Source organism: Crinia signifera, chromosome 11 (assembly GCF_055691185.1).
Source record: "Crinia signifera chromosome 11, ASM5569118v1, whole genome shotgun sequence".
NCBI classification, from domain to species: Eukaryota; Metazoa; Chordata; class Amphibia; order Anura; family Myobatrachidae; genus Crinia; species Crinia signifera.
In genome coordinates this window covers 23,593,347-23,616,534 of record NC_139227.1, presented here as the reverse complement: position 1 = coordinate 23,616,534, position 23,188 = coordinate 23,593,347, and the positions used below count along the sequence as shown (strand labels likewise).

The following is a 23,188-nucleotide window of genomic DNA, read 5'->3' as shown; positions in this document are numbered from 1 at the left end:
ACCCATTACCTCCTCCCTGCAGCCTAATCCTAACCCCCCCTTACCCTCCTCCCCACAACCTCACCCTAACCCCCCTTCCCCTATCTCCCTGCAGCCTCACCCTAACCCCCTAAACTTATACCCCTTTCACACCACACTTGTTAAATGGTATATTGCATTTTTTTCTCATTTCAAAACGTTTAAGGCTGCAGTGGGAAAGCGCCAGAGTTCATTTACCGGTTAAAGATAACCGTTATTTCAAAACGTTTAAAAAGCAGAGTCCTACACGCTTCAAAGCCGTTTTGTATGCAGTGAGAATGGCTCTGAAATGGTATTTAGTAAAAACAACAGATTACAGACCTGTGATAGGCTGTCCCCTGCATTCTGCCTTGAAACGTGTTCAGGGGATGAAACGGGTTGACTGATGTGAATGGTACTTAAACGGTATTTAAAACGGTAATCTACTGCAATGTGAAGGCTCAGACCCGTTTTAAATACCGTTTAAAAATACTGTTTTTTTTAAACGTTTTGGCAGTGTTAAACCGGTATTATTGTTAAGTTATTCTACAAGGGATATGGATATCCTTATAACCTGGACTTTTATGGTGCCGTGAAGACCACTAATGGGAACCACTGTATTAGTAAAACCAGGGGTTCTCCACATTAATGCTCATTTTTTCCCAACAAGTCTTTTTTTTTGTATTTCTGTAAGCAGGTGAGATAATTACTGACCCAACAACGTGATTAAAGACATCCACAAAACATGACCTGCTGGTGGTTCTTGAGGACTGGAGCCGAGGGCCCTTGATGTAATTGTAAACCAATATACAGTATACCTTAACTACGCATTTGTTTTCCTAGCACACAACGGAGTTAATCTGAAAGTACAGTTTGGCACAGTTCCTACCAGTGTTACAATATGTGCTCGTAAAGTGGTTAGTGGTAATTGGAATAAATAACTAGAAAATGCTTGGCATGAAAACAGCATTTTTCTATGTTTGACTGTTGCGCTAATAAAGAGGCCAAACAGTGCTTGCTATGGCAGATAACCAACAATCTCAACAAACCCCAAAGGAAAACAGAGCTGGGGATATTTAATTAAACATATCTATCATTTATGTAAAATTGGAACATGTTCTCTGTGTTTCCTGTTAGCTGGTTGTTGTTTGCGTTAATAAGATGGACTTTAATTTGTAAACTAAAGATTCACACTCTGGTAAAGCTTATCGTAGTTGACAAATGTTTTTAAAGTCATTAATTTGGCTTTGTGTTGGCATGTTTTTGAATGAAGTCATTGTTCTGTACTGGGAAGACGGGTCTGACTGGCTGTACTGTTGGATGATTATTGCCTCGTTACATGGCAGGCTTCAGCCTCATAAGTTAATCAGAACACAAAGTTCCTGTTTAAATGTTTGACTGGATGCCCTCCATAAAATTCATGAGCCGGGGATGTCCTCTGTGCTGTACGGTTGCAGAGTGCATGTTAGATACTGTGGCACTGTGGGCGCATATGTGTGGCACTTTGGGGGCATATATGTGGCACTGTGGGGGCATATGTGTGGCACTTTGGGGGCATATGTGTGGCACTTTGGGGGCATATGTGTGGCACTGTGGGGGCATATGTGTGGTACTGGGGCATATGTGTGGCACTGGGGGCATATCTGGCACTGTAGGGGCATATGTGTGGCACTGTGGGGGCATATCTGTGGCACTGTGGGGGCATATGTGTGGCACTTTGGGGGCATATCCGTGGCACTTTGGGGGCATATGTGTGGCACTGTGGGGTCATATATGTGGCACTGTGGGGGCATATCTGGCACTGTGGGGGCATATGTGTGGCACTATGGGGGCATATGTGTGGCACTGTGGGGGCATATGTGTGGCACTGTGGGGGCATATTTGGCACTGTGGGGGCATATGTGTGGCACTGTGGGGGCATATATGTGGCACTGTGGGGACATATCTGGCACTGTAGAAGCATATGGCAGCGGCGGGGGACTGGAGGGGGAGACCCAGGGCCAAAGAAAGTGAGTTGTGCTGATACTGGCACTTTGGGGGCATATGTGTGGCCAGGGCCGGCGCTACCCACTCAGCAGCTCCTGCAAAGCAGGGAGGCGCCATGCTGAAAAGGGGCTGTCTCCCTCCCTGCTCTGCTAAAGCTGCCTCAGCCCTCACTGACACTGCCTCCTGCACACCGCCCGCAGCACCTGTCTGACAGCGGGCGGCAGTATGGAGAGGCTGAGCAGCTCCCTGCACCGCGCACACACTGTCCTCCTCCTGTGACCTGCCCCCTCTTCCTCACGGACACTTGCGCTGAGGCATGTAGCGCTGTCTGTGAAAGCCTTGATGACATGTCATGTCCGGATCTGCCCCCTACCCATTGCTCCCTGCGCCTGTCAGCTGTCAATCAAATGACGAACAGGCAGCAGCACCGCCTCCCCTTCCTTCCCTCTTCTCAGTGTGCTGTGCCAGTGCCACTGCCAGTCCTCAACACTCTGTCCCCTCAATCTCCTCCCCTCTTCTTCGATCTCCTCCTTCTCTCCCCTCCTTTCCCCCTCAGTCACGAGTGCTGCACATACTTTTTGTACTGCTTTCGGATCGCATCGCACACACATTGCATACATGCCGTGCAATGCGATTTAGCCCATAACGTATGCAATTCTCGCAGCGTGTATGGGCACCTTTAGTGCCTGCAACATTTTGCGGACACAGCACTGAGATGGTGTATGCATACATGTATATGCAACCGAGATCCTCCATAGGATCGCATGTTGCATACACTCCCACAATCGGGTTGCAGCTTGTTGCAATGGCAATGTGAAAGGGCGCAAAATGTATGGTTTGCAGGAGGGAGCCGGACACCTTAGCACCGGCCCTGTGTGTGGCACTGTGGGGGCATATGTGTGGCACTGTGTGGACATATCTGCCACTGCCGGGGCATATATGTATGGCACTGTGGGGGCATATTAGTAAACGGCATCAGTTGTACGGCAGCAGCGCGTGGGGCATAATGTGTAATAGGCATTACGGTGTGGGGAGTATTGTGTAATTGCCATCACAGTGTGGGGTGTAATGGGCATCACAGTGTGGGGGTCTAATGGGCATCATGGTGTGCGACATAATGTGTAATTTTTGCAGATAGTGCATGTAGCCTTGGCTATCATACACTTCAAGGAAGCGCAGCTGTGTTCAGACCACAACTTAGAAGGATACAATTTCCTTAATATAAAGATTTATTTATAAAAAAATACATATAAAATGAATTATATCATAATGTCATAAAGAAGTGCACTTCTTATAGCTTTCAAAGTTCACAAAACACAGACACACATGACAACCACAAACAACATATAGCATATAAAAATGCTTGGCATATATTTAGTGTGAATGGCTAGAATGGCTCACTTAATAGGCTTAGACATATTTAGCATGGCAAATGATATAGTTACCAGTCCCGCTCCACATAACCTCCAAAGCTGTTTTGCGGTCTTTCAACGTCCTTTTATTAGGTGTTCACACCAGAGTCCACCCTCCACAACCAGCAAGCTGTTATAATTACTGGGGAGGAATGAAAACAGCAACCAGACAGCGATTTGTATTCCCAGCTTAGAGATGTAAGCAAACGGTGGACAAGTTGGTAGAGAGCGGTGACCAGTCCGTACAGCTGCAAAAACGCGTTTCTCCGCCTCCAGGTGGGTCAGCGGCTTCCTCAGTTTGTGTAATAATGTGTAATTGTCATCACGGTGTGCGACATAGTGTAATTGTCATCATGGTGTGCAGCGTAATATGTAATTGTTATCACAGTGTGCGGCGTAATGTGTAATTGGCATCACGGATAAATAGTGTATAATGATTTAAATAGCCTGTCATTGTTTGGCATTGATCTGTGAGGCATACTAGGTCACTGTGTGTGCCTTTATATTTTTATGTCACTGTGTGGCCTTCAGCCCGCCAACTTAAGTGCGGGAGGACAATGACAATTCCTGCGGTAACCAATGTCTGGACATGTAGTTTGCAAAAGTGAGATGTAAGGTAATTGTTTTCCTGCTAGACCACGCCCTTATATTAAGCCACACACCCTTAAAAATAAGCCACGCCCCCTATTTCGGCGCGCGCAATTTCTTCGTGTATTCGGGGACGGGGGGGGGGGAGCATTTTTATTTCTTTGCCCTGGGAGCTAAATTGTCTAGAAACGGCCCTGGTGCCATCCCATGGTGTCACTTTTTCACCTGGTTGGTAGCTCCTCCTCCCGCCCGGACCTTTAGTGCGTCAGGTCCCGATTTGTAATTAACAAATGTAAGAAGGTATGCATACCCTCCAACATAACCCATTCCATTAGGTACAAAATGGTCTGTTGCTGGACTTCCCTGCCAGTGGCAGTTGCAGATGTAAGGCTGCAGCACAGTCCAATGTTCAAAAAGGGGAGCCACACCTACTGCCACCCCAAACATCACTGTCCTGGACTCACTGACAGTTGATATGACCCCCCTCTTTGAAATTTGGACTGAGCTGGAGCCTCACCTGTGTAACTGCCACTGGTAAGGAAGTCCAGGAACAGACCATTTTGTACCTAATGGAATGGGTCATGTTGGAGGGTATGGGTATGCAATGGGCCTAATTCAGAGATTCACAAAAATTCAGTATTTACATAAATCTCTAACGAATTGTGGTGATCTGGTTGCCTACCCTCCCACAGTGATACCGCCAGACCCCAGGGGGAGGGGGGGCTAAATATGCAAACTGGCCCTTTTTGCCCAACCCCTCCTCGAAGAACCTCAAATTGTGGCATTTGCCTTACTGGAGGCAGGGCTTGATAACGTCTACATCAGGCCCCGCCCCCAGAAGTGCTGCTGACAGTCTCCTCTCCGGGTTCTCCTGGACAGGAGACTTTAAAGGTAGGCAAGGAGGTAAGGAACTGCACTGCAACAGGAAGTGTCACAGAATACTGGGGCCTGCCAAAGCCAGTGGTTGCGTCCTTGGATACAGCTTCACTGGCCCTGGCTGTGTGAATTATTCACAGTTGATCCAATGCTGCTTTCTACCTCCTATACTCATAAAGGGCCAGATGTATCAAGCTTCAAAAAGTGATAAAGTGGAGAGTGATAAACAGCCAGCCAATCAGCTCCTACCTGTCATTTTTTAAACCCACTCTGTAACATGGCAGGTAAAAGCTGATTGTATAATCTACACCCAAATTCATGTCTACAAACAGGACATGTTAGAAGGATTTTCGGTTATCGTAGCTTCTTGAATCAGTGATTTTCCAGATGTTTGTGAAATACTCGTCTTTCTTTTAGGATTTTTCCATAAAATGTTGATCTAGTTACTTGAGGTTGGATACCTGTCCAGGGATGCTGTGAACGCATGCTTGAAAAACAGTGGAAATTTTCTCTGTACCAGGCAGAATGGAGAAACCAAATGTAATTGAGAACTGCAGCCAGATTTTGTTATGTAGGTGTAAATAACATTTATCACAGTGTCACGTGTCACGTGCAGATGGGATCTGATAAAGTCACCCTAATTCACATTGGGATAATTGAATACATCACAATGACATATCAGTTATCACGGTAGGGACAGAGCTGCTCCTGCCGGTCTTTCCTGGTCCCTCTGCTGCTGCCCAATGACTTCCCCTAATGCCACCACTACCGCCTCTGTCCTGCCCTTACTGGTGCTGCCCTATTGCCCTTGAATGGGATGCATTATATCTGTTATGTAAAAAATGGAAGATAATATACATAGACCAGAGGGGACTGTTCAGTGGCCTCCTCACTGACTGATGTATGCAGTCAGGATGAATCTCACTTGACTGCATACATCAGCTAATTCAATGGTCACCCTCCTGTGAGGAGGTCACTGATCAACCCCTCCGATGCATATAAGTATTTTTATTTTTTATAAATCAGCCTGTGATCTGATTACATGGACCAGCTCTTTGCTTTTGTTCTGCCTGTCAGATATTAGGTAGGGCAGGGCAGGAGTCAAGAATCTGAGGGGACCCTGCAAAACACTATCTCAAGATAGCGTTATTTATTATTATTTTTAAGTAAATTCAGCTCGATTGTATTTTTCCCCATTAAAATGATAGGAAATTCGATATGATTATTAAAAAGATGAAATATTAAGGACTTGGTGGAGAATTGTATGAATTTTCCTCAAATTATCCTTGAGTACTTTTGGGTTATATTAAAATAATGTAAAACACTCATGAAACTGACACAACTGCATACCAAAAATGGGAGGCGGGTAAATTCAGGAAATAAAGAGGGAGACCACACACCAACCACCCACTATAAACCTGAAGACACACAAAATCTCTGCCTCCACGCAGCTATAGGCGGATCAATCTAACACCCCAATCGCAAAATAAAAACAACAATGTATGATACTGTAAATTACATTGTGAATACAGCCATTTGTATGTACGCCATTATTTTTGTATCGCCATTTTAAATTTTAAGGCTTCATGAATTAACAGCCCGATTTAGACCTTACGGCATGGCTTTCAATTTGCATAGCAGCTAATTATTGAAGAACTGCGCATGAGTTTGCATATTGATTGACAGGAAGTAGACATTTGGGGGTGGTAACTGGCTGTTTAACGGTAGTGTTAAGAAAACGCAGGTGTCTCGGAAAGAAATGCTGGGTTTGACAGGAAACCGCTAGGCGTGCCTGAGCGTTGTAGGGAAGGGTGTGTGACTTCAGCTCCAGCCAGGATTTGCTGCTTTCCGTCGCACCGCCGAGAAAGTCTCTGGCTACGCATGTGGATTGATGGTGAGCGGCTTGTGGCGGTATTTGTACTCATTAGCAGGGATGTGAATGTCTTTGCAGCCATACACATCCATTTGCACATTCATTCGCAAGGCGGCCTTACACTTTAGAGGGGCGGCACCTTAACTGGCCGCTGGCCGCTGCACATTAACAGACGTGCGATCAGGTCTGAATTGGGCAAGTCCAGAAACACCACGGGCCTAATGCGGATATGAAAATAATTGCGTATACAATCCCGCAGGTTTTTTCAGGACATCATTAATCTTCAGGTCATCATTGCTGAATCTGAGGGTGTGTTTGCATTGTATACAATAAAAGTCTTGTTAAATCCACATTAGTGGTCATGCTTGAAATGGCAAATCCGACTCACACGCATGAGTAGAGCTGGCTGTCCAATCGGCAAGCCTCCTCTTAGCACCGGCAAGAACATTTCACCAGCCAATATCACTCAGCTGCCCCAGACATATTCTGTTCAATAAGGTTTTTATTTTCACAGCTGATATTAAATAGGACTGTGAGTAAATAAGACAGTGGAATAACAAATATACAGTATATGTCTATTAAAAGACAACAGGATTATACTGCTGATCTTTGTACACTGGTACGTGTTCACCGCCGTGCACAGAGGCGGGCGGAGTGGGAGGAGGCGTGCAAAAGTCCTTTCTGAGGGCAGAAGGTTCTTGGCGATATCTTTTACTATATCCTCTAGTGCAGTGGTCTCCAACCTTTTTGGGTCGGGAGCTACTCGCGACAAAATAAACGGCCCGAAGAGCTACTAAAGTAAAAAATGTTAAAAAATCTGCATAATATATATATAAAAAAATGCCCTTTACACATAATGCCCCAAACCGTAATGCCCCTGACACATTAGGCCACACATTGCAATGCCCCAGACACAATATGCCACACACTGCAATGTCCAATATGTCACAAACATACCTCCTAACACTGTAGGCAGAGGAGAAGAGACAACAAAAATTAGAGGGTTCAGCTACTACCGTGGAACTCCTGCGAGGCTACATCCCCCATTTTTTCCGCTATGGGGGCATGGTCAGCTCTCTAAGAGCTGTAGCCACATGGGGTGCGGCCATGGAAAATGGGGGTGTGATACACATATGCCCTCAATAGTGCAGTGCCAGATACACATGACCCCAATAGTGCAGTCCGTGATACCCATTATAAATATGCCCCGCACCGTGATGCTCCATTATACAAATGCCCCGCACCGTGATGTCCATTATACATATGCCCCACACCGTGATGCTCCATTATACAAATGCCCCACACACCAGAGCCGGCCTTAGGCATAGGCAAACTAGGCAATTGCCTAGGGCATTTGGAATGCCTAGGGGCATCAGCAGCTTCTGCTGATTAAAATGATATGCAGCATGCCTATATTCTACGTGCGAGTGAGGCTGTATCTGCATATGAAATAGTGTATTCATGAAAATCACTGTAACATAGCATTCCGTATGCAGGTACAGCCACAGTCGCTCACAGAATATAGGCATGCCGCATATCATTTTAATCATCGGAAGCTCCTTGTGTGTCCTGGTCATAACAATGCAAATAAGATGAATTTTCAGCAAAAAAGGCACCCAACTTTAGCAGAACTGACCAGGAGCTGCATGGCCTATTGAGGAAAGATGTATGAGGAAACATCTGTATCCAAGCAGAGGCAGAGGTCACAGTGTTAGCGGCTGTGTGAGTGCTGTCTGCGGGTGGGTTGGTTGTGCTATAGTGTTTGGCATATATGTAAGGGGCATTATGTGTGTCATGTATAAATGCATTAATAATGTGCAACATATGTGTAACAGGCATTATGTGTGTCATGTGTATAAGGGCATTAATAATGTGCAACATATGTGTAAGGGGCATTATGTGTGTCTTTATGCGTATGAAGGGCATTAATAAAGGTTGGCATAATGTGTAAGGGGCATTATGGTTATAAGGACATTAATAATGTGTGTTATGTGTAAGGGGCATTACTGTGTGGTATTATCAGGGGTGCCGAGAGAAAGGGGTAGGGGGTACAAATTACCTAGGCCAAAGTCTGATGGAAGGGCCCAGTGGGGGCCCCGGGCCCCTTCCCTTAAGTGACAGCAGCAGCTGCAGCTCTTCTCCTCTGCCCAGCACACACTGCTTTGTGCTGGGTTGCAGTGTGGCCATGGAGGTGCTTAAAATACAATATTTTTTCAGGATTTTTTTCTAAGGGTATAATGTGAATAATGTAAGGAGTAATGTACATAAGGTAAAGTGGTACTACTGTGTGATGTAACGTGAATAAGGGACACCATCGCATGATATAATGTGAATAAAGTTGCACTACTGTGTGGCATAAGTTGAATTGGGGGTACTATTGGGTGGCCATGCCCCTTCCCAGCAAGAACAAACCCATGTTTGGGCTGCACACCGAATGTTTCTATTTAAAATATTGCTGGTAGCAGCACCAAAATGATGACTGCTATGATGAGGGTTGATGGTGCTGGGAAAGGGGAGAAGGGTCAGAGGCGGAACTAGTGGCGGTGCTAGGGGGCACCAGCCAAAATCTTGCTTAGGGCATCATTTAGGCTAGGGCCGGCTCTGCCACACACACAATGCCCATTATACAAATGCCCCACACCGTGATGCTCATTATACATATGCCACACACACTGTGATGCTCCATTATCTATATGTCCCATACCGTGATGCTGCATTATACATATGCCCCACAATGTTAAGCTCCATTATACAAATGCCCCACATCGTGATGCTCCATTATACATATGCCACACAGTGATGCTCCATTATACATATGCCACACAGTGATGCTCCATTATACATATGCCACACCGTGATGCTCCATTATACATATGCCACACCGTGATGCTCCATTATACATATGCCACACCGTGATGCTCCATTATACATATGCCACACAGTGATGCTCCATTATACATATGCCACACCGTGATGCTCCATTATACATATGCCACACAGCACACACCGTGATGCCGATTATGCCTATGACCCACAATGTGAAGCTCCTTTATACATATGCCCCACACATTGATGCTCATTAAACATATGCCCCACACACCTTGATGATTATTAATTAATGAGCATCAAAGTGTGGGGCATATGTTTAATGGGCATCATGTGTGTGGCATATGTTTAATGACTCATTAAACATATGCCACACACATGATGCCCATTATACCTCAAGCAGGAATGCAGGCTTGAGTCACCCGTATGTACTTTGCGCAGTTTTTTGCGAGTTTTTTTACCTAACGCAGGACTTGAGCAGAGGCTGTGGCGCAGGACTGTCTTGAGCAGAGGCTGTGGCGCAGGACTGTCTTGAGCAGAGGCTGTGGCGCAGGACTGTCTTGAGCAGAGGCTGTGGCGTCGATAGAAAGTGCGCAAATTCATACGCTGGGGACGTCAGGAGGTCACGCGGCACGAAGTCACTCTGAGACCTCCTGCCGCCAAGCGAGGATGGAACCGCTACGCTTCAGGAGGTCACTGCCGCAAAGTCAGGACCACAAACGCGGCATTAAATCACTTTTTGACCTCCTGCCGCCAAGCAAGGAACCTCTACGCGGCAGGAGGTCACTGAAACACGCCGAGCTACCTGAATACACCCGGCGAGCTACCCGTCGCTCCTGCTCTAGTGCATAGGTTCTCAAACTCGGTCCCCACACAGTGCACAGTGCATGTTTTGCAGGTCTCATCACAAGGGAATAATTATCTCTTTCTTTTAAAATGTGTCAATGAGTAATAAATGCACATGTGCACCTGCCGGGTGACCTGGAAAACGTGAACTGTATGTGTGTTAACTGAGGACCGAAGTTGAGAATCCCTACTGTAGTGTGTATAGGGCTTAACAAATGCGTCTCCTAGCAAAATGGGGAAGGGTGTACATTGTTCCTTCTCCTATGTTGTCTGCAACACTTTGTGCTGTTGCCGCAGAACCAGTTGCGCAATGACACTCACCCAACATAATACGCTTTTTTCATTCACGTACCTACAAGTGGACCCTCTTGTTGCACTGGTGTCTCCGGCAGGAGTAGGGCCGGATTAAACTTGTGGGGGGCCTGAGACAACTAAATTGTGAGGGCCCCTTGAATTTGACCGTCATATTGCCCCCCCAATATTGCGACAGTGCATCCCAGATGCTCCATCTCCCTCACCTCCCCTTTGTACTCGCTTCCACCTTTGCTTTATTCCAACTGCAACTCGGATGGGCTACCGATGCTCAGACTGCATATAGCAATGGGCAAAACAGCGGATGAGTCCCCTCATCAGCAGCATGGATGTGATATGTCATGTGCCACTGTTGAGTTTACTTGAGAGCCGCTCTCTGCTGTGCTGCAGACAGCAGCTCAATGGCAGCCCATCCTAGTTGCAAGGTCAGATGACTATGTGTGTGGGGGGCCCAGACAACCACCCCTGTCACCCCTTGCTTAGCCTGACCCTGGATGGGGCACCTTTTTTTTAGTATACCACTTATATCAGTTCTGTTACCAACACAATGCACCAGTGTGGCTAAACTTGACGCTAGAAGTCCTAATTTTGGAATGTTCTGGGCCACCAAGCCTAGCAGTAGTGCTGGTTGGTAATTCCAAGTGACTCCTGTTTTCCCGGATTTTCCATTACTGCGAATTCGACCCCGTCCTGATGTTTTTGTGCATGGTCTACTATGCGCATGTGCCCTTTGTGAACGGCTAGCATTGTCACCGAGCTGTTTACCAGGATCAGGACGGACTGGCGGCGGGGACGATTGTCGCCCCTGGGAATGCCAAGTGTTTTACAGGTCTCCCCATGAAAAGCTGGGCATTCCCATGATTACGCTGATGGGACAATGCCTGCCGGTGGCGGACAGCTGAGATCACAGAACATCAGCCGCCTGCCCCATCTTCGGGCAGGCACAAGCAAATAAAATTCAGTTCAGACTGACTTTTATTTGCGAATCCAGGAAAAATTATTTGATGCTGCGGAGACATAAAGGTGGATGTGTTTTCGTTACATATGCCCTCACATGTTAACAAGGGGAATTGGCAAAGGCGGTGGGGGGTTCATTCAGACGGGCAGCGTCTCTGGTTATCGAGCAAACCAGAATGAGGGCCTATATATCCTAGATACCGTAGCTGGCTACATTAGAAAAGCAAGAAGCAAAGCGATTTCTCTGCACACAACAGTGTGGTAGATGGTATCATTACACATCACTGACCTTTCTACTGCTAGAAGTCACTTATTTTCCATTGGCAAAGAGACACAGAATGCTGAATAAGCACTGAGGCTGACATAAACCATATAGGGTTCCTGCAGGCTGCACTGCGTAGCTGTCACATGTTATGTTGATGAGGATGGGCACAAGGCCTATCAGAGCAGGGGGGAGGGCTTAGAAGGGTTAGAAGTGATCACGAGTTAGGGTGATCTTCCTCTGGCTCAAGAAGCCCCACCCACCCTGCCCTATTTTTCTTCTTCGGCGGCGGTAAAGAACGGTCATCTCTAATAGATCTGTGTGTATGTAGATAGTGGGGTGCACTCTCCCTTGACATCGATTGTCGTGGGCCATGCTTCTGCACGGGGGATGGCCGTACCATCTGCCCGGGTGGTTGTGTAGGGAGTGATCACCAGCGATGGTATGCATGATGATGTTTAACCCCCACTTTCCTATAATGACTGTTCTTTGGTGCCGCCACCATTTATAGTCATATATAGTTAATTGTCAAAATAAATTTTGACCGCCTTTTGAAACACCAGCACTTTGTGTCTGTGTATTTATTTTAGGATAAGTTATTAGATAAGTTAAGGTTAAGTTATGGTTTTATGTGATGGTTTTAGAGTGTGGGCCTGAGGATACCCGATAGTGAGTTTAAATAAATAAATGCGACAACAAAAACTAGTTTGCCAAAAGCAACAGCCTCCACAGTTATAATAGGAGTTGGCAATGCCATCTGTAATCCAAAGGACCGGTAGACTAATCCTCTAGGACTGTTCCATCTCCTATACTGACCCACTCCTACAAAACTTACCACTATAGCCACAGTCAGTACCCAGAAGAGAAGGACTATAGTTAACCTAGGGAACTTTTGCTGGAGTTGAGATGGCACCGTAGGGCATAGAAAATGAGCATTACATGTGTAAAAAAAAAAGGAAAAGGTAGGATGAATAACAAAGCGATGATATAGAGAGTCAGCTAGAACATATTTTGCTGTATTCATGATGCTGAGCGCAGAAAATGGACAAGAAATCATTTAGGCAATTAGGATGTCCGCAGCCTGGGCTTGTTGTGGTTGATGTTGCATGTTTGCATCACATGGATCAATGGACAACTTGGGAGTGTCAGCGCACATCGGTTCTAAATATCAGAATTGAAAACATTTGCACCTCTCCTGCCAGAACACGTAATCTTACCAATCCTGTCCTGGCAGCTTCGTGTGTTCTGCATGATTAGCCTCAGAATACTTATTTCACTAAATGTCTGTGACAGTACTGATTGGTAGTTCTCCTATTTATATGATAACCACCTAAAAAAATCCTTGTCCCTTCTGTGTACGTGTGGCCAGGGTGTACCTGTGGCCAGGGTGTACCTAGATATTCGTAGGCCCCCTATTTACCAAAAGTTTGTAAGGGCCCCCCTATTTAGCAACTGATGGTGATAAATGTATGTAAAACATATTACTTAGACAGCAAAGATGGGCCCCATTCAGCTCTGGGACCCATAGCAGCTGCACCCTTGGCGCCTATGGTAGTTACGCCCTTGCTTGTGGCTATTCTAAACACACCATGGTTAAGGATCACTGCTGTGGAGAATACACCCAAGTCCTGTACAGTATAAGGTAACATATATCTCACAGCATCTACTGCAGAGTTGGCCAAACTGGTCCTCAGGATCTACCAACGGTCCATGTTTTCCAAATCACCTAGCTGGTGCACAGCTGTAGTCATTACTATCGGTCACATTCCCCAAATCACCTAGCTGGTGCACAGCTGTAGTCATTACTATCGGTCACATTCCCCAAATCACCTAGCTGGTGCACAGCTGTAGTCATTACTATCGGTCACATTCCCCAGATCACCTAGCTGGTGCACAGGTGTAGTCATAGCTATCAGTCACATTCCCCAGATCACCTAGCTGGTGCACAGGTGTGGTCATTACTAACTGACACATTCCCCAGATCACCTAGCTGGTGCACAGGTGTGGTCATTACTAACTGTCACATTCCCCAGATCACCTAGCTGGTGCACAGCTGTAGTCATTACTAACTGTCACATTCCCCAGATCACCTAGCTGGTGCACAGCTGTAGTCATTACTGTCACATTCCCCAGATCACCTAGCTGGTGCACAGGTGTAGTCATTACTAACTGTCACATTCCCCAGATCACCTAGCTGGTGCACAGGTGCAGTCATTACTGACTGTCACATGGTCCAGATCACCTAGCTGGTGCACAGCTGTAGTCATTACTGTCACATTCCCCAGATCACCTAGCTGGTGCACAGGTGTAGTCATTACTAACTGTCACATTCCCCAGATCACCTAGCTGGTGCACAGCTGTAGTCATTACTAACTGTCACATTCCCCAGATCACCTAGCTGGTGCACAGCTGTAGTCATTACTGTCACATTCCCCAGATCACCTAGCTGGTGCACAGGTGTAGTCATAGCTATCAGTCACATTCCCCAGATCACCTAGCTGGTGCACAGGTGCAGTCATTACTAACTGACACATTTTCAAACATGCTGCATTTATTCCAATTATAGATCTGCAGGTTGCCTGGAAAACATGAACTGTGGGTAGGTCTTGAGGACAAGATTGGCCACCCCTAATTTTGGCCTCCAGTTCTACTTGCATAGGCAGTAGGTCTTGATGGGTAGCAAGAAGCCCTGCCTCTGGCAACAACACAATATTCATCACTTTCTAAGTAGACCCATTGGTGTACTATGGGGGTGATTCAGGTTGGTTTGCAAAAGCAAACTCCTTCTTTAAAGGACAAAACCATGCTGCACTGCAGGTGGGGCTGATGTGCAGAGAGAGTTAGATTTGGGTGGGGGGTGTTCAAACTTAAATCTAAATTGCAGTGTAAAAATAAAGCAGCCAGTATTTGCCCTGCACAAAAACAAAAGAACACACCAAAATGTAACTCTATCTGCACATGTTACATCAGCCCCACCTGCAGTGCACATGGTTTTGTCCACTAAAGAAGGAGTTTGCTTTTGCAAATCAACCTGAATCACCCCCTACAGTGAGATTGCTGGACTAGCTAAGTGAGAGAACAAGATTTGCTCTGTAAGGGCTGCTCATCCATTCTCATGCACAGATATATATATATATATATATATATATATATATATATACAGTATGGCGTCTGGGATTAGGTAGCAGTCTAGTAACAGAATACAGCAGAACACTGATTTTGTTGCATGCATCAGCAAATGTTTAATTTCTAGTGGAAGGGACCCATGGACATCTGCCCATAGGCTCCGCCCTGTCATAAAATGCCCCTGGATTAAATTTAGATCTTGTCACTTTACGGTGAGGGACATTGAAAATCAGGGGCGGATTGGCCCACCGGGAAACCGGGCCATTTTCCAGTGGGCCGGCCCAAAACACATCAAAAAGGGGCCGGCAGCACTCGCCCCTGGGCTGACAGCACTTTGCCCAAATGCAAAATGGACGCGGGAGGGCTGCTGCGCAGGCACGCACAACACCTCCCAGGCTCCCGGCACCCGTCCCCCACAGTAAAGCACCACTGCCCGCCGGCCACCTCAGTGATGCCTCTATCACCGCCCAGCCGGGACCAGAGCAGCGGAGTGGCGCTGGACAGCCCCCACCAAAGTACAGATGCTGGGAGGCTTTAGGCTGCCCAGCTGGTGTACTGGTTCCATCAGTAAGTTACATTGGCACAGCCATCTGGCAGTCCTTAAGAACCTTGCCCCCTCCCCCTCCGTCCCCCCCGACCCCCTTGCGCACGCATCCCTACCGCCGCCACCCCCACCCCCTCCCTGGGCGCGCACCGGGGGGGGGGGAGGGGGCAAAGTTCTTAAGGACTGCCAGACGGCTGTGCCAATGTAACTTATGCTGCTTTCAGACCGCAAAACTGGCTTTGACCCTGTATTTGAAACCGTTTCCAAAAACGGGTCTGCCAGGTAAAACCCCTTTCACACCGCATCTCTTAAACGGTATATTACCATTTAAGTGCGTTTTTTTTTACACTGGCAGACCCGTTTTTGGAAACTTTCCAAAAAACAGGGTCAAAGCCAGTCTTCAGCACGCCTCCCCCCCCCCCCACAGGTTAACACCCCCAAACACCCCCCCCAGGGATAACAACACCCCCCCGTGCAGCCGGTACCTGCGAAAGTGACTTTCGGAAAATGGCTGCCCCCATACGAAAGACAGTTTTTTTAAACAGGTTTTCCTATGGGGCAGCCATTTTCTGAAAGACACTTTTATTCATGAGTGCTTCCGACCATACTGCCCTGCCGGGATCCGCAATTACGGAGGCACCGGCTGCACGGGGGGGGTTTCTTAACACATAGCGGGGGGTGGGTGGGGGTTGTCGGCGGGGGCGGCTCCAGTGCTGTGAATATTTAATGAGCACTCATTAAATATTCACTGCGCTGAATTTAGGACCCAGCTCATTGGCTGGGTCCTAAATACCGTTTCAGACCCGATTTTGATGCCAAAAAAATACCGGGTCTGAAATGGGTAGGACCCTAGATTTTAACCGTTTTACAAAATCAGCTTTTGTAAAACGGTAAAGTGGTCCTGCACCTTTCAGACCGCACAGATTACCGTTTGAAAACGGTTAAAAATCGGCAAAATACCATTTTTTAAGTGCGGTCTGAAAGGGGCATTACTGATGGAACCATTACTTTATGTACAGTACACCAGCTGGGCAGCCTAAAGCCAAAGTCTCCCTCACACACCACAAGCGTTCGATCCTACATGCCAGTTGTACAAACAAGTGGAGCTACATGTGTATTAGCCTAGGATGAATTATATGAGGCACAGTGACAGTCTGCACTGCAGCTGAACTAAATGTCCCCTCCACAGCTGTCAGAGTATCTGGAGTTCTGGAACTAGACATTACTCTATTGCAAGCCAAATACAGTACACATACACAGGGGTTACAGAATGGGCAAATAATATAAAACAAGTATCTAACCCAGTTCGGGGCAGTTTCTAGACCATAGGAGTAAATTCACTAAGAAGATAATAGATATAATCTAATTGGTTGCTATGGGCAACATCACATCTTCATTAGAACTCCCATCTTATACCCCGTTCTCACTGCCGCAAAAACCCGGGTTTTTGCCAGGGCAAGCAGTAATTTCCCATGTCCTGTCTCAGTGTGAAAGGGTCTTTGTGAAATTCCTGGGTGTTATGCCAGCAGTACAAGTGGCAGATCCTGACAGTTTGGTAATGGTTCCCACATCCAGGAGGGGTCCGGTCAGCAACAGTAGTAGGCTTGAGCCTGCTTTCAGGCAATGACGCCCTTCATCAGAAGAATGTTCTGCTGGTCAGTGTACTGTCACAGAAACCCGGCCTCTTGGTTTTCCATTTCTTCTGAGGTGGTTCCTTACCCACCTGTGGGTTACATGCTTTTTACCTATGATACCATGTGAGTTTGTCCAATAAATATTCTGTTTTATTCTGTTTTAAATTAATATGTGGATTTTTTTTTAAATCAAAGTACCTGCACCTGCGCAAATGAGCAACCAGACTCCTCCTCACCTTCCCGCTAATGGGCGCTCCTCACCTGCCTGCAGGCTCCTCCATCCTCCTTATTTTGCCATCGCTGAAGACACTTTGTGCTTTCTTCCCTGAGGTTCTCACTCTCAGGGTGCACCAGCTTTACGCTCCGTCTGATTGAAGGTCAGCTCTGTCCATCCACCAATCAGCAACAAGAATGAATGCTTACTGTCATAGTGTCCCATAGGCATGGACAGACAATGGGGCAGATGTAGTAAGCCTGGAGAAGTGATAAAGTGGAAGGTGATAACACAGGAGCCAATCAGCTCTTAACTGTCATTTTTTCGAACCCAGCCTATTACTTGATAGAAGCTGATTGGCTGCTGCATTATCACCAAACACAGTTAATCAGGCTTAATACATCTCTCCTGTGCAGTGTGAGTGGTGATATGGCTGCCTATGTAGACTGTTCTGACGTTGGGGGGGAGACTCGACTCGTCTGCCCCTAAAATGGTACAATCTGACAAAATTATAGAATAGCATACCTCCCAACAGTCCCGATTTTAGCGGGACAGTCCCGATTATCAGGGCCTGTCCCACTGTCCCACCCGCGGGCGGCAGTGTCCCGCGGTGTGGGGGGGCTGTTGGGAGTCCCCCCCTGTCAGCTGCTAAGCAGCGGAGAATAAACGCTGTGCGCATGCTCACAGCGTCTATTCCCGTAGCCAGGGGGCTGGGGGCATGGCTAGAGGCTCACAGAGCCTCTGGGTCATGCCCCCATAGCGGCAAAATGGGGGCGTGGCCTCGCGAGAGAGCCGCGAGTATAGGCCACGCCCCCGAATTAGGCCACGCCCCGAAAATTTCAGCACGCCTTCGGCGCGCAGCAGCAGCGTCCCGCCGGCTGATCGCACAAAGTTGGGAGGTATGGAATAGTATGTGTGTCAGGGATGGTTTAAGGTCTGTGGGGGCCCTGGACAACAATATTGTGGTCCCCCTTCCCCCCCCCCCTGGATAGAGGCGGGCCTCCCCGATGGAGGCAGCCCCCCCAACGGAGGCAGACCCCTCCGACAGAGGCAAAGCCCCCCATAACAGAGGCAGCCCCCCCCTGAAAAGAGGCAACAGGGATCCATGCAGCGCTGGGGAGGCAGCGGGGTCCATGAGACAAATGGGCAGTCAGCGGCGGGGTCCCTGCGGCGGATGGGAACTAGTAGCGCTTCTACTTCCCACCTAATGCAGGGACCCCGCGCTGCCCGACCCCGCTGCCTGCCACCCACCCGACACTGCCACAGCAGTGCCAGTGTGTGGGCCCCGGATGTGTCCGGATGTGTCAATGTCGCCCCGTGGATAATCCGGCACTGATGTGTGTATATGTGCACAGATCCTAGTGGTTTGGTTCTAGATCATCTGGTATCTAAGTTTTCTTGTTAAGGTTTTAGGAAAAAATAACTCTCAAAATTTTGGATTTTGGATCTGGATTTCTTTAAAATTTGATCAAAAGAGGACTTTGAACCTGTTTTTGTTCCTGCACTATTAGCAGCAATAACGTTCATCACCATTATACACTCCTTCCTCCAAGTATTTTATACTACGGTAGACATATAAATGATTCAGTCATTTGTTTTAGATGTTTCCATAGTAACACAAGGTGAGCAGAGGAGCAGTGAATCCTTACAGAGAGAGTGGGTTCTATTCATGAAGTAGGGAAAAGAGTGAAGCTTCTACGTATAATTCTATAGAATGCACTTGGATAAATGCATAACCTTGACGCTGACTGGTTGCCGTGGGCAACTTCTCCACTGTTTCATGAATACAGATCCCAATTTTTGTTAAAATTTGAAGGAAATATTTTTTGGTTACACATCTCACCCGCATCAGGATCACCTGAAGGAAGCGCCGGAATGTATTCCCGTGCTATAACAGAGTTCGTTGTCATAGGGAAAAATTGTTTATTCAAGGCATAATCCTGAATAAGCTCAAAACAAACACAATATTTCAACATAACAATGTAGCGCGGGGTCACAGTGTCAGGGCACAAGTTTAGAGACATTGTGCAATATATTTAGAACCTTTGTGCAGTTAAATCAGCTCTTTGTGTACATTTTCTACTGATCATTGTTTCTTGTAAGCATAACAAAATGTGATTAAGGGATCCACAGTTAGATATTGCCCTTTGTTACACATTTGCTTGAATTTCGTAACTTGCCGTTTTTTTTAACAATCATTCTACTAATGGTGACTGTCAGTCCGTGAGAGTTGTTGAAATGTATTTAAAGAGTCTAAGGTTATAAACACGTGTGTTACGATGAAATAAGTTATTATAGGGCCTCCACAAGGATTCACTAGAACTAGATGACATATACCCTGACTGTGCAGTGACATGTACTCTTCAAGCTGATTTACGGTTATCCAGGAAATATTTGAAAAATTTACATTTGCTGACGGGTTTTTACTCTAAGGGGTCACTTCAAGATACTAATTATCAGGGGTCATGCAGCCCCCAATAACTAATGTTTAGATTTTCTGCCAGGTGCTGGAGCATCAGTGCTCTGGCACATAGACAGGTGTCCCGGAAAACATACTGTACTGTATGTCCCCCACAAGTCTTTTCACTGCTTCTTTAGCAGAGGTGAAACTACTGTAAGTGCTGCTGAGTCTGACCTCGAAAGTGCTGCTGTGCATGTGGGTTCATAAATGCACAGGGGACCAAAGCAGTGGCCGAGGGATTTGAAACCGGTACTCCTTCAACAGGTAAGTAGGGATGGCCATCGTTGCCATTGCCATCAATGGCAATAGTGCAGCTGGCCATCGATAATGTAAAACTATACAATGGATGACCAATTGACCATTAATGTTTTTAACTATCGATGGTCATCCATTTTTTTTTTACTGATTGGCCTGTAGTTATGCTCTGTCCCCCAGCCTCTTGGTGGGGAAAAACAAATACAAAACTATTCATTTATGCTGGACATCGATGGAGGGAAACCATCTGGTTCTCCCCATCAATGGCAAAACTATTCTACATTGGCCATGTGATTTCGGATCAATGATGGTCGATGGCCATCCCTACAGGTAAGGAGTGGGGTCCAGGAACAAAGCCACCTGAGAAGATGGATGTTCCTGCAGTCATGCTCCAAAAACATTTTTTCTGTAGCTTGATGAATCTAGGTCCCCCGACTAGAGTGTCGGGAAAGTGGGCCAGATCGGTAAATATATCTAAAAAATATTATATAAAATATGTAATGGTGTCGGCATTATAACTTTAACAACACCAATGCCAACAACACTTATACAATACTGTGCTTGGATAAGTGAAGTTTCCCTGCTTTAGCCATAATTTATTTCATAAATGCTAAAAATAAAATACATATAGCTATAGTCATTAGAACCCCAAACACAGCGATCACCTACTGATGTTGACATGAACCGCAGAAGGCTGCCACAATTAACCGCTGATTTGACACTTGGAAAGTTATCAACTGGCTGAGACTTGTTTAGGAGTAATACATAGCATAAAACACGGATCTAATTATGTGATACGCTTACCTTGGTTCCCAGCAAGATTCTAATGTCCAGTGTTTGTTTCCTCTGTTCCAGAATACTCAGGAGATGCTCGTGGAAAACACCAATCTTGGTGAAAAAGTGGTCGTTCTGCCAGCAGCCTTCAATATTGTCAAAGTCTACTCCAAGAGCCAGGAGAAACTTGACACTTCGAGGGTCCAAGGCTATTTGCTGTGGTCTGCAGAGCAAGGCTGTCCTAGAGCGCTCATCCAAGACCGTTAAAGTCAGCACTTTTCCTGAGCGGATAGCCACGAGCGCCGCTGTCAACCCAACAGGCCCAGCGCCAACCACTAGTATAGACACCCGGGCCCTCCATTGCCGGATTCCATCCACGCTAACCTTCACCACAATATACACCAGAACAACTACTAGTGTGCTCAGAGCTGTATCCACAGCAAGACCTTCCCGTAGCTCTTGTCCACTGTCCAGGTGACCCTCTACCCTCTCCATCTTTTCCAAAGCAATTAAAGACAGGAAGGCAAGTCCTCACGCACCCTTGTTTCCCAATCTTGCACCATGCAGTCTCTAATTCGATGCAACACCAAAGAGAAATCTTTACTGCCAGCTTGTACTGGATGAATCATAATCAAACGACTTATAAAATGTATCAGATGTTACCGCTCTCCTTAAAAAGGCAGCTGGCCACACTGTACTAACAGCATAGAGGCACCTATTATGATCACACAGGACTACTGTAGCTTAAGTACTTCTATACTTCAAGGATACCCTCCACCTCTCTTCTGCTGATTAACAATCATCTTCCTCCCATTGGCTGCTGGCTTTCATCAGCTTCTGAATACATTATGCTTCTCCCTCTATCTGTGGCTTATGTGACTGTATCAGACTACACATAAATCTCTGGTTGAGCCGCTCTCCTCTCCCAGACTATTTTCTGCAAAACATCTTCAGTAAATATCATCTGGTGACTTTAACCGTGTCTGTGCTGGAGAGGTCTGCGGATCACGCTGAATCATGCCTCCGATGCTCTTGTTTACCCAGATCTCTGACTGAGATGTGTACATTTACATGCATTAGCTGCAGGCAGTTTAAAAAAAAAAAAAAAAACATTCTCCAGTTGTTACAGAAATATTGCTGGTTTCTCATTTACGGCACAATTAATTTCAGGCAAGGCGAGACGGTGACACAAAACAAAGGCACTCGTTTTATACACTTTTAGCAAGCACGTCGTCTATCATTTACAAGCCGCCTGGGTGTCCACTGGAAACTTGTTTGTGGCACCTGTATCCCCAACATTTGCAAAGCAGTACGTTTGTACTGGATATACTGTATTGCTATTAGATCAACGTGCAAGAACAGAAGCAATGCATGCGCTGTAAAGAAGATTTGAATAAAAAGAAATTATACAAGAATGTCATTTTACTTTTAGTCAATAAAAAAAGTAAAAAATCTAATATAATGGATTGTACGTATATATATATATATATATATATATATATATATATATATATTTCTGACATATTACAAAATTAAGAATAATTAAAAATTGACAATAACACTTAGGAGGTCATTCTAATGTGATCGCTCCCCCCGTGCGTTCACACGGGGGGGGGGGGGGGGGGGCGTTGTATAGCTTCTGCCCATAAGCATTTATGTGCATGTGTAGGCTCCGTTTGCGAACGGACGCGGCGACTTGTATAGTTGCCTGGTCCGTTTGCATGGAGCAGTGCGTGTGGTGGTGCGTGTAGCGGCGGGCACAGGTCGCGCTCATGGGAACGCCCAGCATTTCATGTATGTTCCCATGAAAATACTGGGCATTCCCATGGTAACTCGGGCATGACATGGGAGGCCGGGGGCGGGCGGTCTCCACTGACTTATATTTGTGTGGCCAGTTGTAATCATTAGATGGTCGGCGGGCATGCGGCGGGCAGGCTTTTGTGCTGGCGGCGTTTAGTTGACTTGCAAAGCTGCGAGATTCACAGCTTTGCAAGTCAACCAGAATGACCCCCCAAGTACAGTAAGCTTTCCTCTATAGGGGCACAAGGATTAGTGGTGCCAATACTATAGTTTTTATGTCTTCCAGGTACTGAACTTTCAATGTCCATATAAAAAATGGATATGGTCTCACATCATGGGGGTGTGTCCGCATGCAGGGGCGGTACTAGACCTTTATTGTAGTGGGGAGTTTAAAAATATATCCCGACTCCTCCCCTTCTTCACTTATTACACCTCTCACTTCCAG

The 23,188-nt window shown here is 46.4% G+C and overlaps 1 protein-coding gene across 1 annotated transcript in view; it reads right to left on the bottom strand.

The window, feature by feature from the left end:
• Positions 1-21,903, bottom strand: part of LOC146045370 (uncharacterized) — a 72,170-nt gene extending 50,267 nt beyond the window's left edge. The window contains exon 1 of the mRNA XM_083164149.1: positions 20,974-21,903. Within this exon, the coding sequence (XP_083020275.1) occupies positions 20,974-21,438 (465 nt within the window). The 5' untranslated portion in view covers positions 21,439-21,903. The remainder of the gene's footprint in view (positions 1-20,973) is intronic.
• Between the last annotated feature and the right edge of the window lie 1,285 nt (positions 21,904-23,188).